Source organism: Melanerpes formicivorus, unplaced genomic scaffold (assembly GCF_026170545.1).
Source record: "Melanerpes formicivorus ecotype bairdi unplaced genomic scaffold, bMelFor1.0.p_v2 SCAF_96, whole genome shotgun sequence".
NCBI lineage: Eukaryota > Metazoa > Chordata > Aves > Piciformes > Picidae > Melanerpes > Melanerpes formicivorus.
The window spans coordinates 1,718,832-1,732,811 of record NW_027142448.1 but is presented as its reverse complement, the minus strand read 5'-3'; the positions used below and the strand labels follow the sequence as shown (position 1 = coordinate 1,732,811).

The 13,980-nt window shown below is 49.2% G+C and overlaps 1 protein-coding gene across 6 annotated transcripts in view; it reads right to left on the bottom strand.

Annotated features, from left to right (window-relative positions):
* Positions 1-13,980, bottom strand: part of TSPAN9 (tetraspanin 9) — a 224,063-nt gene that overhangs the window by 126,815 nt on the left and 83,268 nt on the right. For 5 of the 6 annotated variants that reach the window (XM_068166085.1, XM_068166086.1, XM_068166082.1 and 2 more), the window contains one exon: positions 233-312. In XM_068166085.1, coding sequence (XP_068022186.1) covers positions 233-295 — 63 coding nt within the window. In that variant the 5' untranslated portion in view covers positions 296-312. Of the gene's footprint in view, positions 1-232; positions 1,198-13,980 lie in introns of those variants that run through there. The other variant, XM_068166081.1, reaches the window with a different exon arrangement.

The following is a 13,980-nucleotide window of genomic DNA, read 5'->3' as shown; positions in this document are numbered from 1 at the left end:
ATTAGAACAGCAAGTCTGAGCAATTAGCAGCCAAAACACAGTAACCAGCTAGTAACAAGGATACAGAAAGCATGTATGCTTCTGGTTTAACACAGAAAATATTCCAAGCAGGTAGGAGAGGGAAGGAGGGAGGGGGGAACTTACCGTACCTGCTTCGAAGATGCACTGCACACATAATGCAGCAGTAGAGGATGCACTAACACATGAAGGGAAGGAAAAAAGCAGTACTCACCCAAAATATTAAATTGAAAAGGAACATCATGTATTTCAAACAACACAGGCAGCCTCTTGCCATGTTGCACTTCTTAAACTCTAGAAGGAAAACAAAGGATAGATCCAGGTAAAAGACCACGTATTTGCTGCCCTTGGGCGCACTGTACTTGTCACTTTTCACGCCAGTCCCGATGCCGGTGCCGGTTCCAGCTCCAGTGTGGCTCTGTGTGCGTGATCCAGTTGTGCCATAGAACGCTCCAGCAGTAAAACCACGGCCAAACTGCCTCCCTGAGGTAGAAGGTTTAGCAAAACCTGAGTCTTTGCTATCCAAAGATGGACTCCGGTGAATTGAAGAATCCTCACTACTTGACTTCTCCATCATCTCTCTTTGCACAGTGAGTAGATTTAACGTATAGCATCTCTCAGCACCGAATGCAGTGCCTTACAAAAGCCACAGTGTGGGAAGAGCTCTCTGTGTTTGGCTTCTCTTCTTACATAAATCAGACAATCACTGCAGAATTCATTCACTGCATTGTGGCTGGGTTTGGATTTTACAGCAATACAGGCTGCAATTGATCTGTAGCATGGATTTATACAGTAATACCCCATGCAAGAGCATGCTCATTATTTATCTTGATGAATCTGTTATGCAGAACTTTGATCTTTATTCAAAGGAGCCATAAGCTCTTTCTCTCCCTCTAATCTATAGGCAGCAGATGGTCCTTGCATCCATTTCCAAAAAGCCTCTGCAGTACACCTGGAAGCCTCTCCTTGATCCAGTGCACTTTCCTTCCTCTCAGCTTCCGCCTCTGTCTCTCTCCCACCCTCTCTCACACACCATCCTTTCTCTTTCCACCCATCTGCAGTATCTCATTCAGTAACCAGCCATCAGAGCACACTCTGTTTCACTGCTGCTGCCGTGAAATCACCAGCAACTGCAAGCACCGAGCGTTCCCCACAGAAGTCCTGACCACCGAATAACAAACGCTGCCTCCCGCTCGCCCCTCCCTCTCCGCTTTCGGCCACTTACAGCAGCCTGCTCCCTCACGGCACGCCTCCATGACATAATATCTTTAATAGGATTAGAATTAATCTTGACTATACAAGTGCACAGGAGAAAATCTCTTTAAATGTCAAGTAGTGTTTAGCTCTCTGTGAGGCAGAACGGTGAGGCAGTGATGCCTTTAACGCAACAGAGGACTGCGAAAGTATGGATTAGATAGGGAAGTGGTAGCCTCTGCCTGCTCATTAAATTAACACTGACTGACTTTTCTTCTGGCTTAAGCAAATCCCATGGGACAAGGAACTGGAAGAGACCAGCACCCAGCATACACTGCCTAGGCATGTGTCTCACTTACACACGTGGGTACCGTCATGCCATCGCCCGTGACAGAATTAACCAGCAACGCAGAGCTGCTGCTTCTCACAGGGTCATCAATCAGCTCCTAAAACTCTTAAGTGTAAGGGTAGCTGAACCTGCAGCCATTTACACTCTATTTAACTGGTGTGTCAGAGATGGGTCTTGTGTATAGCAAAAAGACATCTTACACTGCAGCTAGAAACACTGCCACAAATGCCACAGAGAGGAGCACAAGATGCCTGCGGCGACTCTGGGACGGTGAGGACACGGCTGTGCACGTGTGGGCCCGTGTGGACGCATGCAAGTGCCTGAAGGAAGGAAGATGAACACTTCAGCTTCCAAATTTATCATTCTGTCCTAAGTGCAAAACCAGATGCACTGATGATAAAGTGATACAGCAGATTCAAAATGCCAGTGATTGTTTTCCTTTTGTGTTAAAAAGCTGCATGAGGATGTCACCAGAGAAAGAATACAGCTGCCAGGGGAAATACAAATGAAGCACAACTTTCAACTGCCCCCTTCACAAGTACACTACAACAGGCTGGTAACTATTTCATTGGGTATCTTTGAGAAGAGATAATGTAACACATAGTTAATCTTATGCCCCAAAGCCCCTTAAAATTCTGTACTTGATATGTAGCCATGTCACAACCAGCACACTAAAGCAGTGCTGCATCTGTCTTGACAGGCTGCTTCTGAAAAAAGATCCCACCACCACCAAGTGCATCACACCAGGAATGGAATACTCAGGATTTGCACATCTAATATCTGCTTCACATCCCTCCCACTCCAGAGTAACGTTTCAGCAGCGGGCAGGCCCAAGGCTCTATTGATGGTGTTTATTCACTTCAGTTTAAATTCCAAGTTACTTCAGAGCTACCTGCATCACACACAGTTGGTGCTGAAGGACATGGTTTAGCACCAGAATTGGTAAAGTTAGAGAATGGCTGAAGTCAGTGATCTTTGGTTGGTCTTTTCCAACCAAAGCAGCTGTATGAGATGTGTCTAATGTGCTGCCCAGGGAGGTGGTGGAGCCACCATCCCTGGAGGGGTTCAAGAGGGGATTGGATTCAATATTCAATATCACTAAGGTTGGAAGAGACCTCAAAGATCATCGAGTCCAACCTGTCACCACAGACCTCATGACTAGAGTAGGGAGGACACTACTGCCCACTGCAGGCTTGAACTCACCACCTTCACCATTAATGGTCTTATACAGTACCAAATGAGCCACTGGTCGGTATCGACTGAGCCACTGGTTGGTATCAAAGGACAAGTCCAATTACTCCTCCAGGATTTGAACCCATGACCTCAACACTCATAGTTCCACACCCTACCAACTGAGCCACTGAAGGTCTGTGGTGACAGGTTGGACTCAATGATCTTTGAGGTCTCTTCCAACCTTGGTGATACTGTGACTCTAAGACGATGACTCAGCAGCGTGTGACAACAGAAAAGGCTACACAGACAACACCCAAGTGTAAAATTAGCACTGACTAAAGCAGAGTGGGGATTTCTATACACTTCCATGGTGCACATGCAGACTTCAACATCAGCAGTCTTCAGGAACCAATGTTCTCAGAAGAAAGCATGGAAGAGACTTGCAGGTCACAGCCAGGTACCTGTCTTGGACAGCAGAGAACACAGAGTAAGTTGCACTCACAGGGTGTCGTTGGGTTGAGGGAAAGGCTAGGCCCTTCCCCCCCCACTGTGTGTAGAGGGAAAGAAAGGTGAAAGGGAGAAAAAACTCACAGCCGGATCAGCAAAGCAGGGGGTGCTGTATATTTACAGAGCAGTTTAGGGAACGCAGGGAAATATATACAGCATTTACAGTATTTACAATATATACAGAAATATACAACAAAGTAGCACAGAAACGAGAGTTCCCTCCTCTGCTGAGGGGGGTTCCCCACCTCTGCTCCCCCTTCTCTCCCCCTTTCCCCAGAGAGGGCTAGAAAGAGAGAAAAAGAGAAAATTAATTCAAAGCGGTTATGTGTTAGAATGTTAGAGAGTGTCTTATCTGCTCCAAGGTCAAGCCTGGCCAAAAGCCCAGAAAACTGCGAGCTGCAAAGGGAGAAAGCAAAGTGCAGGACTGCCCAGGATTCTCTGCTGTACTCCCAGTTCAAAAGGTGCTTCCCCCCCCCCCTACCAATGAAATTAGTTTAGATCCGTCTTGCGTTTACAAACATCCGACCACAATATTCCCTTCCTTAAGGGGACAGCCTCAAACGGTCACACAGGGCCAATGTTTGACTATTGTCTTAGAGGTCTGAGAACAGCTCTTCTGTTTGCAGTTCACTTCCTGGCACTGTGAAGTCATGCCACTGTGATCCTACTACAGCTTCCAGTGGATTTTACTTGCCATACAGAATTGAGCTCTTGGACAGAAGTCTCCAAGGATGCACAAAAGCATTTTTCTGTTGCATCCAGGGGCTGCCATAGAATTTACACTGATGCAGACCAGCTTCAGGAAAAACCAGCAGTGCTGTGCACGTGTGAAAATGAGTGCAGTACCAATAGTGGTTCTCAGTTCCCAGATGAAGTCACACAACAGTGGTAACAAATTTGCTCTCCTCAAGGTTAGAAAGCTGAAAGAATGTTTTGTACAAAACAAAAAATCTCAGCAAATGCAGCCAGAGTTTGTGAGGAGCAGAAACACTTCTGGTGGGCAAAAGAAACAGAGAAGAAAGAACACAGCTGTCCCTCCAAGGCTTTAGAATACATAGAATAGAATAGACCAGGTTGGAAGAGACCTTCAAGATCATTGTGTCCAACCCATCAACCAATCCAACACCACCTAAACAACTAACCCATGGCACCAAGCACCCCAGCAAGTCTCCTCCTGAACACCTCCAGTGATGGTGACTCCAACACCTCCCCAGGCAGCCCATTCCAATGGGCAATCACTCTCTCTGTGTAGAACTTCTTCCTAACATCCAGCCTAAACCTCCCCTGGTGCAGCCTGAGACTGTGTCCTCTTGTTCTGGTGCTGGCTGCCTGGGAGAAGAGACCAACCTCTGCCTGTCTGCAACCTCCCTTCAGGTAGTTGTAGAGAGCAATAACGTCTTCCCTGAGCTTCCTCCAGGCTAAGCAGCCTCAGCTCCCTCAGCCTCTCCTCACAGGGCTGTGTTCCAAACCCCTCACCAACTTTTTTGCCCTTCTCTGGACACCTTCCAGCATCTCAACCTCCTTCCTAAACTGAGGGGCCCAGAACTGGACACAGGACTCAAGGTGTGGCCTAACCAGTGCAGTGTACAGGGGCAGAATGACCTCCCTGCTCCTGCTGGCCACACTCTTCCTGATGCAGGCCAGGATGCCATTGGCCCTCTTGGCTGCCTGGGCACACTGCAGGCTCATGTTCAGCCTACCATCGACCAGCACCCCCAGGTCCCTCTCTGCCTGGCTGCTCTCAGCCACTCTGACCCCAGCCTGTAGCACTGCCTGGGGTTGTTGTGGCCAATGTGTAGAACCTGGCACTTGGATGTGTTCAATCTCCTGCCCTTGGCCTCTGCCCATCTGTCCAGCCTGTTCAGGTCCCTCTGCAGAGCCTCTCTACCCTCCAGCAGATCAACTCCTGCCCCCAGCTTGGTGTCATCTGCAAATTTACTGATGATGGACTCAATGCCCTCATCCAGATCATCAATGAAGATGTTAAAGAGCACAGGGCCCAGCACATTACCTATAATGCACCTCCCATTAAGGGCTCTCCATGACTAGTCTGCATCACAGTTTGTGCACCTAAATGAGCACCCAAAGACACACAGCCAAGAGCTGGCTTCAAATGCCAACCCCAAGCCTGAGCAGGGCTTGGAACACCTCTAGAGATGGAGATTGCACAACCCCCCTGGGCAGCTTATTTCAGTGCTCTGCCATCCTCATGTTTACATGGAAACTCTTGTGTTCACCCAGCTGTGTTTTGACTACCCACTGCACTTAACTCTGCCTCTGAGACTCCAGGGGTAGGTGTTGCTCAAGGCCATTTAACAGCACCTTACAGTGGTCCTACTTGGCAGCGTAAGCTCAGCTGGGGAACAAACACATTCTGCTTCATTGCACACCTCAGACAAACACTCAAGAGGTCACTCTGCACAGCATTCATCTTTGGTAAATGAATCACAGAATTTTGTGGCTGAGAGATGTCTCCACATTAAGAAACCATAGAATGGCAAGTTGGAAGGGACCTCGAGGATGTGGTCCAACCTTCCTAGGGAACAGCATAGTTTAAATGAGATGGCCCAGCACCATGCCAAACTGCACAGGGTAGGGGGATCCACTACTTCCCCAGGGAGATTATTCCAATGCCATGGTCATTTCAGTCCCCCACACAAATGCCTGGGAAAAGGCAATGAACATCAGACTACTGCAGCTAAATGGCTCAGCCAAGTATGAAGGGTAAGAATTTAGGCAGCTTTCAGACACCCTGTATGAGAATGGGTGTCACAATGGGTGTAACAGAAAACAATGGCTGTCAATGGCTCCATGTGGCTGTCAATGGCTCCATGTCCCAGTGGAGGCCAGGGACAAGCAGAGTCCCTCAGGGACCAGACCTGGGACCAGGCTTGTTCAACATCTTTGTGGGTGCCATGGACAGTGGCACTGAGTGCACCCTCAGCAGGTTTGCTGATGACACCAAGCTGTGTGGTGCAGCAGACAGGCTGGAGGGAAGGGATCCATCCAGAGGGACCTGGACAGGCTGGAGAGGTGGGCACAAGCCAACCTCAGGAGCTTCAACAAGACCAAGGGCAGGGTCCTGCAGCTGGGTGGAGGCAATCCCAGGCACAAATACAGGCTGGGCAGGGACTGGCTGGAAAGTAGCCCTGAGGAGAGAGACTTGGGGGTGCTGGGGGAGGAGAAGCTCAAGAGGAGCTCTCAGTGTGCACTTGCAGCCCACAAAGCCAATCAGATCCTGGGCTGCAGCAGGAGAAGTGTGGCCAGCAGGGCAAGGGAGGTGATTCTCCCCCTCTGCTCAGCCCTGGTGAGACCCCACCTGGAGTACTGCCTCCAGTTCTGGAGCCCCTATTGCAAGAGGGATCTGGAGGTGCTGGAAGGTGTCCAGAGCAGGGCCAGGAGGATGAGCAGAGGGCTGGAGCACCTCTCCTGTGAGGACAGACTGAAGGAGTTGGGGTTGTTCAGTCTGGAGAAGAGAAGGCTCCCAGGTGACCTCATTGTGGCCTTCCAGGATCTGAAGGGGGCTCCAGGAAGGCTGGGGAGGGACTGCTCAGGATCTCAGGTAGTGACAGGACTAGGGGGAATGGAATGGAGCTGGAGGTGGGGAGATTCAGGCTAGATGTGAGGAGGAAGTTCTTCACCATGAGAGTGGTGAAGCCCTGGAATGGGTTGTCCAGGGAGGTGGTTGGGGCCCTGTCCCTGGAGGTGTTTAAGCCCAGGCTGGATGAGGCTCTGTCCAGCCTGGTCTAGTGTGGGGTGTCCCTGCCCATGGCAGGGGGGTTGGAACTGGATGATCCTTGTGGTCCCTTCCAACCCTGAATGAAACTATGAAACTATGAAACAAAAGAGGAGTAATAAGGTCCACACAACACAGGCTGGCTCTCCTGAAACTGATTCACTCGGCTCGCTCCTGGGAAGAGGCCACCACAGCCCTCCAAGCCAGACTCACAAATTCACAGATTGCATCAGGTTGGAAGGGACTCTCCAGGTCATCTTGTCCCACAGCTTCAGTTAGTCTGTGAAGTCACAAAACATTACACATTTTTTTCCTCAGTCCTTAGTTTTGCCTCACCAGAGCTTTAGTGATAGTTATGTCCCTCTACAGCACTCCTGAGCACCGCTGTTTGTTGCTACCTATGTCAGCTGCCTTTGCACAGCTGACCTGTGGAACCATGCTACACAGCACAGCAAAAGTTGGCCAGGTTTATACATGTGAAGATGTCTTTACAAGGACACAACATGGGGTTCAGCAATCTATAAAATCATGCTTGCTTTTCCCTTTGGGAAACTGGAGGCATTCCAAACCTCAGCCTGTGTGATACACTCTAGGTGACCCTGATCTAGCAGGAGGTTGGACCAGACAAGTTTTGAAACCTGCCTGTGTTTTTCATACCCAAATCTCCCACACCATGTTTTACCACTGAAACACTTCCATTTTCTAACAGGGTAAGTCTTCCATCAGAAACAGACAGAACTACTGTATCACAGCATCACAGTAAAACTAAGGTTGGAAGGGACCTCGAGGATCATCGAGTCCAACCTGTCACCACAGACCTCATGACTAGACCATGGCACCAAGTGCCACATCCAATCCCCTCTTGAACACCTCCAGGGATGGGGACTCCACAACCTCCCTGGGCAGCACATCCCAATGGCAAATGACTCTCTCTGGGAAGAACTTTCTCTTCACCTCCAGCCTAAACCTCCCCTGGCACAGCTTGAGACTGTGTCCTCTTGTTTTGGTGCTGCTTGCCTGGGAGAAGAGACCAACCCCTTCCTGGCTACAACCTCCCTTCAGGTAGTTGTAGAGGGCAATGAGGTCTCCCCTGAGCCTCCTCTTCTCCAGGCTAAGCAACCCCAGCTCCCTCAGCCTCTCCTCACAGGGCTGTGCTCAAGGCCTCTCCCCAGCCTTGTTGCCCTTCTCTGGACACCTTCAAGTCTCTCAATGTCCTTCCTAAACTGAGGGGCCCAGAACTGGACACAGGACTCAAGGTGTGGCCTAACCAGTGCAGAGTACAGGGACAGAATGACTTCTAGCTTCAGTTACGGAGCCTCCAACCACTGATCATAGCATCCCACATTCTTTGGAGCATGTATGACCAGCTTGTTTGTTACAAATGCTGAAGAGAATCACTACCAAGCATTCAGAGACAAGTGAAATGCATAACTAGTTTCCCTACTACTGTTAACAGCAGCTATTTTTAACACCCTCAGAAAACCACCACTTCCTTGGACACTTGCTGGCCAAAAAGATGATGGAGGGGAAGCTTGGATTCATTGAGAAAAACCCCCATGCACAGTCTGTGCCTGCAACTTCACCAGCAGATTATTCTCTCCTAGTGCTTTGTGAGGGAGGACAGAGGCAGGCTTGTGCTCTCTTCATCAAAGCAACAGTAATTGTTTATGTAAGTCAATTTCAAATAGAATAATTTAGGATTATGTTGTGCAGTGCAGCACACTGTTTGCCTGGCTTCACTTATTTAGCATGAGTAGCTCCAGTTGCTGAAGCCTGAGGCTGTAGGCTGAACACTTCCACTAGGGTTTACTGAACTGTACCTATTTAGCCAAAACAAGGCCTCCAGAACCAGTGTAAGGACACAAGATAAGGAGGCTTCAAGACTACAACTGCCACCAGCAGCAGCAACTAGTCAAGGTAGTGGACTCAAAGTAGGAGTCAGAAGGTGCTGGAGCATCTCAGGCCAGAACCACCACTGGACCAAAGGGCATGTGGAAGGCAGGTGAGTATCACATACAAGTGGGATACAGTCTGTAAGGGTCTAAATGCTTTGCTCAGGGGTCCCTCTCTGGAGACACCCACTTGAGCTGACACTGCTGCTGGAAGCTGCTATAAATGAGTTATTTTTACAAGATTCAATGCCTGGGGCTCTGCTTCAGGCAGCTTAGGGCTCATGACCACATCCTTAACGCTCTGTAGCAGGACCAAGAGCATTCAACAGGCATGAAAGAAGAAAGAACCAGGAGAATGATGTGAATATTCATTTCTAGAAGGCAGCACACAGCTCTGAAATCTGTTCTGGGACTTTTACAGGCACATTCCTTTCACAAGCCAGTGAATTTCATCATTGCTATGATATTCCATTTAAGCATGCTATGCATTTAAGCATAAACAGGTGTGATTCCATGAATGGGGACGTTTAAAACCAGTATGGCAGGGCTGGCACGAGACCCAGATGTCTACAATGGGCAGCAAACAAACCATTATTTTAAGCTTCCTTCCCCATGAACTCATCATCAGCCCCAGCCTCCAACGTAAGACATCACTGGGAGTGACAGGCTGGCTGCCACACTGGAGAGCCATCACCCCAGGGATGTGTGGCTTACCAAAAGGCTGTTTACCAGCAGCCATTCCAAGCAAAATCTGGTACCAGGTTTCACCTTCAAGTCAAAGTGACCTGAACCTTTTTGTACAGGAGTCTAAGTACCACATGAACTAAGTACCTGCATAGAGCCAGTGGCCTCTCTGCTGCCAGCTGCCAGCAGAGCAGGCTGAGTTCCCCTCTGCCTGAGTCCCCAACGTGACTCAGGGTAGAAACATTTAGAAACAAGGCTGGGACCCAGTCTCTACAGCCAGACACTCTTCAGCCTACTCCCAGCCCTCCCTGAGGTCTACCAGCAGTGATAAAATACACTGCCTAGCAATTACCCAAATATTCTTCCTGCTGTCTTTCAAGGGAGAGACTCCTGAATCAATGAGAAACACGATTTGAGTAATTCAAGATAAGTCCAGTTCTGGAGCCCCTATTGCAAGAGGGATCTGGAGGTGCTGGAAGGTGTCCAGAGAAGGGCCAGGAGGATGAGCAAAGGGCTGGAGCACCTCTCCTGTGAGGACAGACTGAAGGAGTTGGGGCTGTTCAGTCTGGAGAAGAGAAGGCTCCCAGGTGACCTCATTGTGGCCTTCCAGGATCTGAAGGGGGCTCCAGGAAGGCTGGGGAGGGACTGCTCAGGATGTCAGGGAGTGATAGGACTAGGGGGAATGGAATGAAGCTGGAGGTGGGGAGATTGAGGCTGGAGGGGAGGAGGAAGTTCTTCCCCATGAGAGTGGTGAAGCCCTGGAATGTGTTGTCCAGGGAGGTGGTTGGGGCCCTGTCCCTGGAGGTGTTTAAGGCCAGGCTGGCTGAGGCTGTGGCCAGGCTGATGTAGTGTGGGGTGTCCCTGCCCATGGCAGGGGGGTTGGAACTAGATGATCCTTGTGGTCCCTTCCAACCCTAAATGATGCTATGATACTAAGTTGCACACACCTGATCAAACCACTGCATAAGAGGTGCATTTCATCCTGCTAGCTTGGGCTGGGCTCTTCTACACCTCCCAACAAACTTCCTCAACACCTACCCAGAGCAAACCCCACAGATTCCTCCCCCTGGGAGCTTTTTACATGTATAAAAACAATCCCAGCTGAGCATCTGGCTCTGCCCTTGCAATGAAGCTTGCTCACCCTCACAGTGCAGCATCCTGTATCCTGTGTGGTGACACTATTGGTCAGCCTCAACAGTAAGGTCCCATTAAATTAACACTATTTCAGACAGGATGTACCTGCACCATAACAGCCATGCAGTTACTGCTTTGTGCTTTGCCAGCAACAACAAAGTCAGATGTAAATCCCCAGAGGGGTCAGATACTTTAGCCACATGGCTCACTTCACTAACCAGGCTAAATAGTTCTCACCTACCCTGCATAAGATACAAGCATGGGTGTAAAAATGAAACCAAGGTAAACCTCTTCCTGCACCCCAGCAGTTTTATGTAACAGTGAAGCTCCTCATGAGCTTTGTGACTGGTGTCAGCTCTTATTAGAAGGCTGTGAGAGATTTAAAATGACAAAAAAGGGGAGAAAAAGTAATCCCAGTGCAGTTTGACATGAGCCTGTCTGTCAAACCACTAAAACCATGCAGCAGCTAAATGATCTGGTTTGGAGTAGAAACTACTGCACTTTTTACAGTGTCAATGAATGTGCTTTAATGAAAGGCAGAAGCATTAACAGCAACACATAGTTTCCATGACATGAATTCACATTAAGGAAGACTCACTTGGTGAGAATGCCACATGCCAGCTGCAATACCAGGCACTAGGAGCCTAATCTGGGGTGTGAAGAATGGATGCAAGCCTGCTTGACTCCTTCCCAAAAGCCAAGCCACCCTGTCAGGCTGCCCTCTGTGCCCGAGAAAGTCATGGACATCCTCCTAGATGCCATGCTGAGGCACATGGAGGACAGGGAGGTGATTTGAGACAGCCAGCATGGCTTTAGTAGGGGCAAGTTCTGCCTGACCAATCTAGTGGCTTTCTCTGACCAAGTGATTACATCAGTGGGTAAGGAACAACCTGTGGATGTGATCTGTCTGGCCTGCTGCAAGGCCTTTGGCACTGTCCCCCACAACAAGCTGTAGAGTCATGGATTTGATGAGTGGTCTGCTCAGTGGATAGGGAGCTGGCTGGATGGTCACATCCAGAGGGTGGTGCTCAGTGGCTTAAAGTCCAGATGGAGAGCAGTGACAGTGGTGTCCCTCAGGGGTCTGCACTGGGACCTGTGCTGTTTAATGTTTGTATCAGTGACACAGACAGTGAGATTGAATGCACCATCAGCAGCTTTGCAGGGGACACCAAGCTGTGTGGTGCTGTCGATACACCACAGGGACAGGACCTCATCCAGAGGGACATTGTTCTGGTTTGGAGCTGGTGCTTTAGCCCAGCTCCTAATTGCAAAACAAGAGTAAGAATTTTCCAGAGACTCTGAGTAAAAGGTAAATGAAGCTGGGGACTGGACACAGAATGATAGTAACTGACAGGTCTGCACCATCCCATTTGTTCACTGGATAGCTTATACTTGGCTGCACAGAAGTTCTCTTCCCTTTTTTTCCTCTCTCTCTGTGGCTTTGCTTGCATGGCTTGCTGCCTTCTCTCTCTTCTAGCCTTCTACTGGCTCAACTGACTGTTACTGTGCCCATGAAGGTAGCAGGGAAGGGAGGTGGGGAGCAGGCTGCTAGCAGTCCCTCTGTGCTGCCCAGGGGGTCTAGATCTGTACAAGGGGGGGTCTTGTATGGTTGTTGAATTGTAAATACATGTATATATATTTTGTACATGTCATCACCTTGTACACTTTCATATTTAGTTCATTTTGTGAATATAACTTCATTTTGCTTCCAAATCCTTCTGAGCTAGTCTGGAGGGAACTCTCCCTTCTGGGATGAATCACTGGTTGTTGCGGGGGGGACAAATCCAACCTTACAACAGAGCTGGACAAGACAGAGAGGTGGGCCCAGGAGAAACTCATGAGCTTCTGCACCTGGGCCAGAGCAATCCTCATGATCAATACAGACTGGGGGATGAGGTGATAGGAAGCAGCCCTGTGCAAAAGGACTTGGGGGTGCTGGTGCAAGAGAAGCTGGATGTGAGCAGTGTGTGCTTGCAGCACAGAAGGCCAATTGCATCCTGGGCTGCATCAAGAGATGTGTGCCCAGCAGTGAGGTGATTCTGCCCCTTTGCTGTGCTCTGGTGAGACCTAATCTGGAGTACTGCATCCAGCCCTGAAGCCTTCAATATAGGAAGGACATGGAGCTGATGAAGTGGGTCCAGAGAAGGGCCACAAAAATGATCAGGGGGTTCAAGTGGTTGTTCAGCCTGGAAAAGAGGAGGCTCCAGAGACACCTAATAGCCTTCCAGTACCTGAAGGGGGCCTACAGAAGGAAGGAGAGAGACTGGAAAACTACTTGTGTCATTTAATCTGCTCTGATCAAAGCATGCAGCAAGTATGCAGTGGTTAAGAGCATGAAATACCAACTGGCCTTTGGAGGCAGCACTTGGGTGAGACAGACACTTTCCATTTAAAAACCAATGGGGATGCTGGGTGTGAACACAGCCCTGTGAGGAGAGGCTGAGGGAGCTGGGGTTGCTTAGCCTGGAGAAGAGGAGGCTCAGGGGAGACCTTATTGCTCTCTACAACTCCCTGAAGGGAGGTTGTAGCCAGGTGGGGGTTGGTCTCTTCTCCCAGGCAACCAGCACCAGAACAAGAGGACACAGTCTCAAGCTGTGCCAGGGGAGGTTTAGGCTGGAGCTTAGGATGAAGTTCTATACAGAGAGAGAGACTGGCTATTGGAATGTGCTGCCCAGGGAGGTGGTGGAGTCCCCATCCCTGGAGGTGTCAGGAGGAGACTTGCTGGGGTGCTTGGTGCCATGGGTTAGTTGTTTAGGTGGTGTTGGATGATAGGTTGGACTCTTCCAACCTGGTTTATTCTCTATTCTATTCCACAGATTGCTCAATCAAGTCAGCTCAGTTCCATGTGTTTGTTGGTTTTTTTTTAATCAACTTGAATGCTTTCTGTCCTGTACACTGAAAAAGAAAGGCTCAGAAATTGTGGCTGTGGTAATTAATTTGACCTGAGACTGGAAATAAAGAAGAAAAAACCTCATCTGACTGGCTGACATCTGTGCCACTGGACTCTGGAGGTTTGAAGGAAAACAAACAGCAATGGAAGCATAACAAACAGCATTAGGAGTTGTGTCTTAGAAGATAAAAAAGGGAACAGAGCTGATGAATTGGGAGGTTCAGTTTCTCTTTCTACATAAAATATGTTTCCAAACAAGAACGATGGCCAAGAAGGCCAATGGATCCTGGGGTGTGTTAGGAAGACTGTGTCCAGCAGGTCAAGGGAGGTTCTCCTCCCACTCTACTCTGCCCTGGTGAGACCTCATCTTGAGTACTGCCTTCAGTTTTGGGCTCTGCAGTTT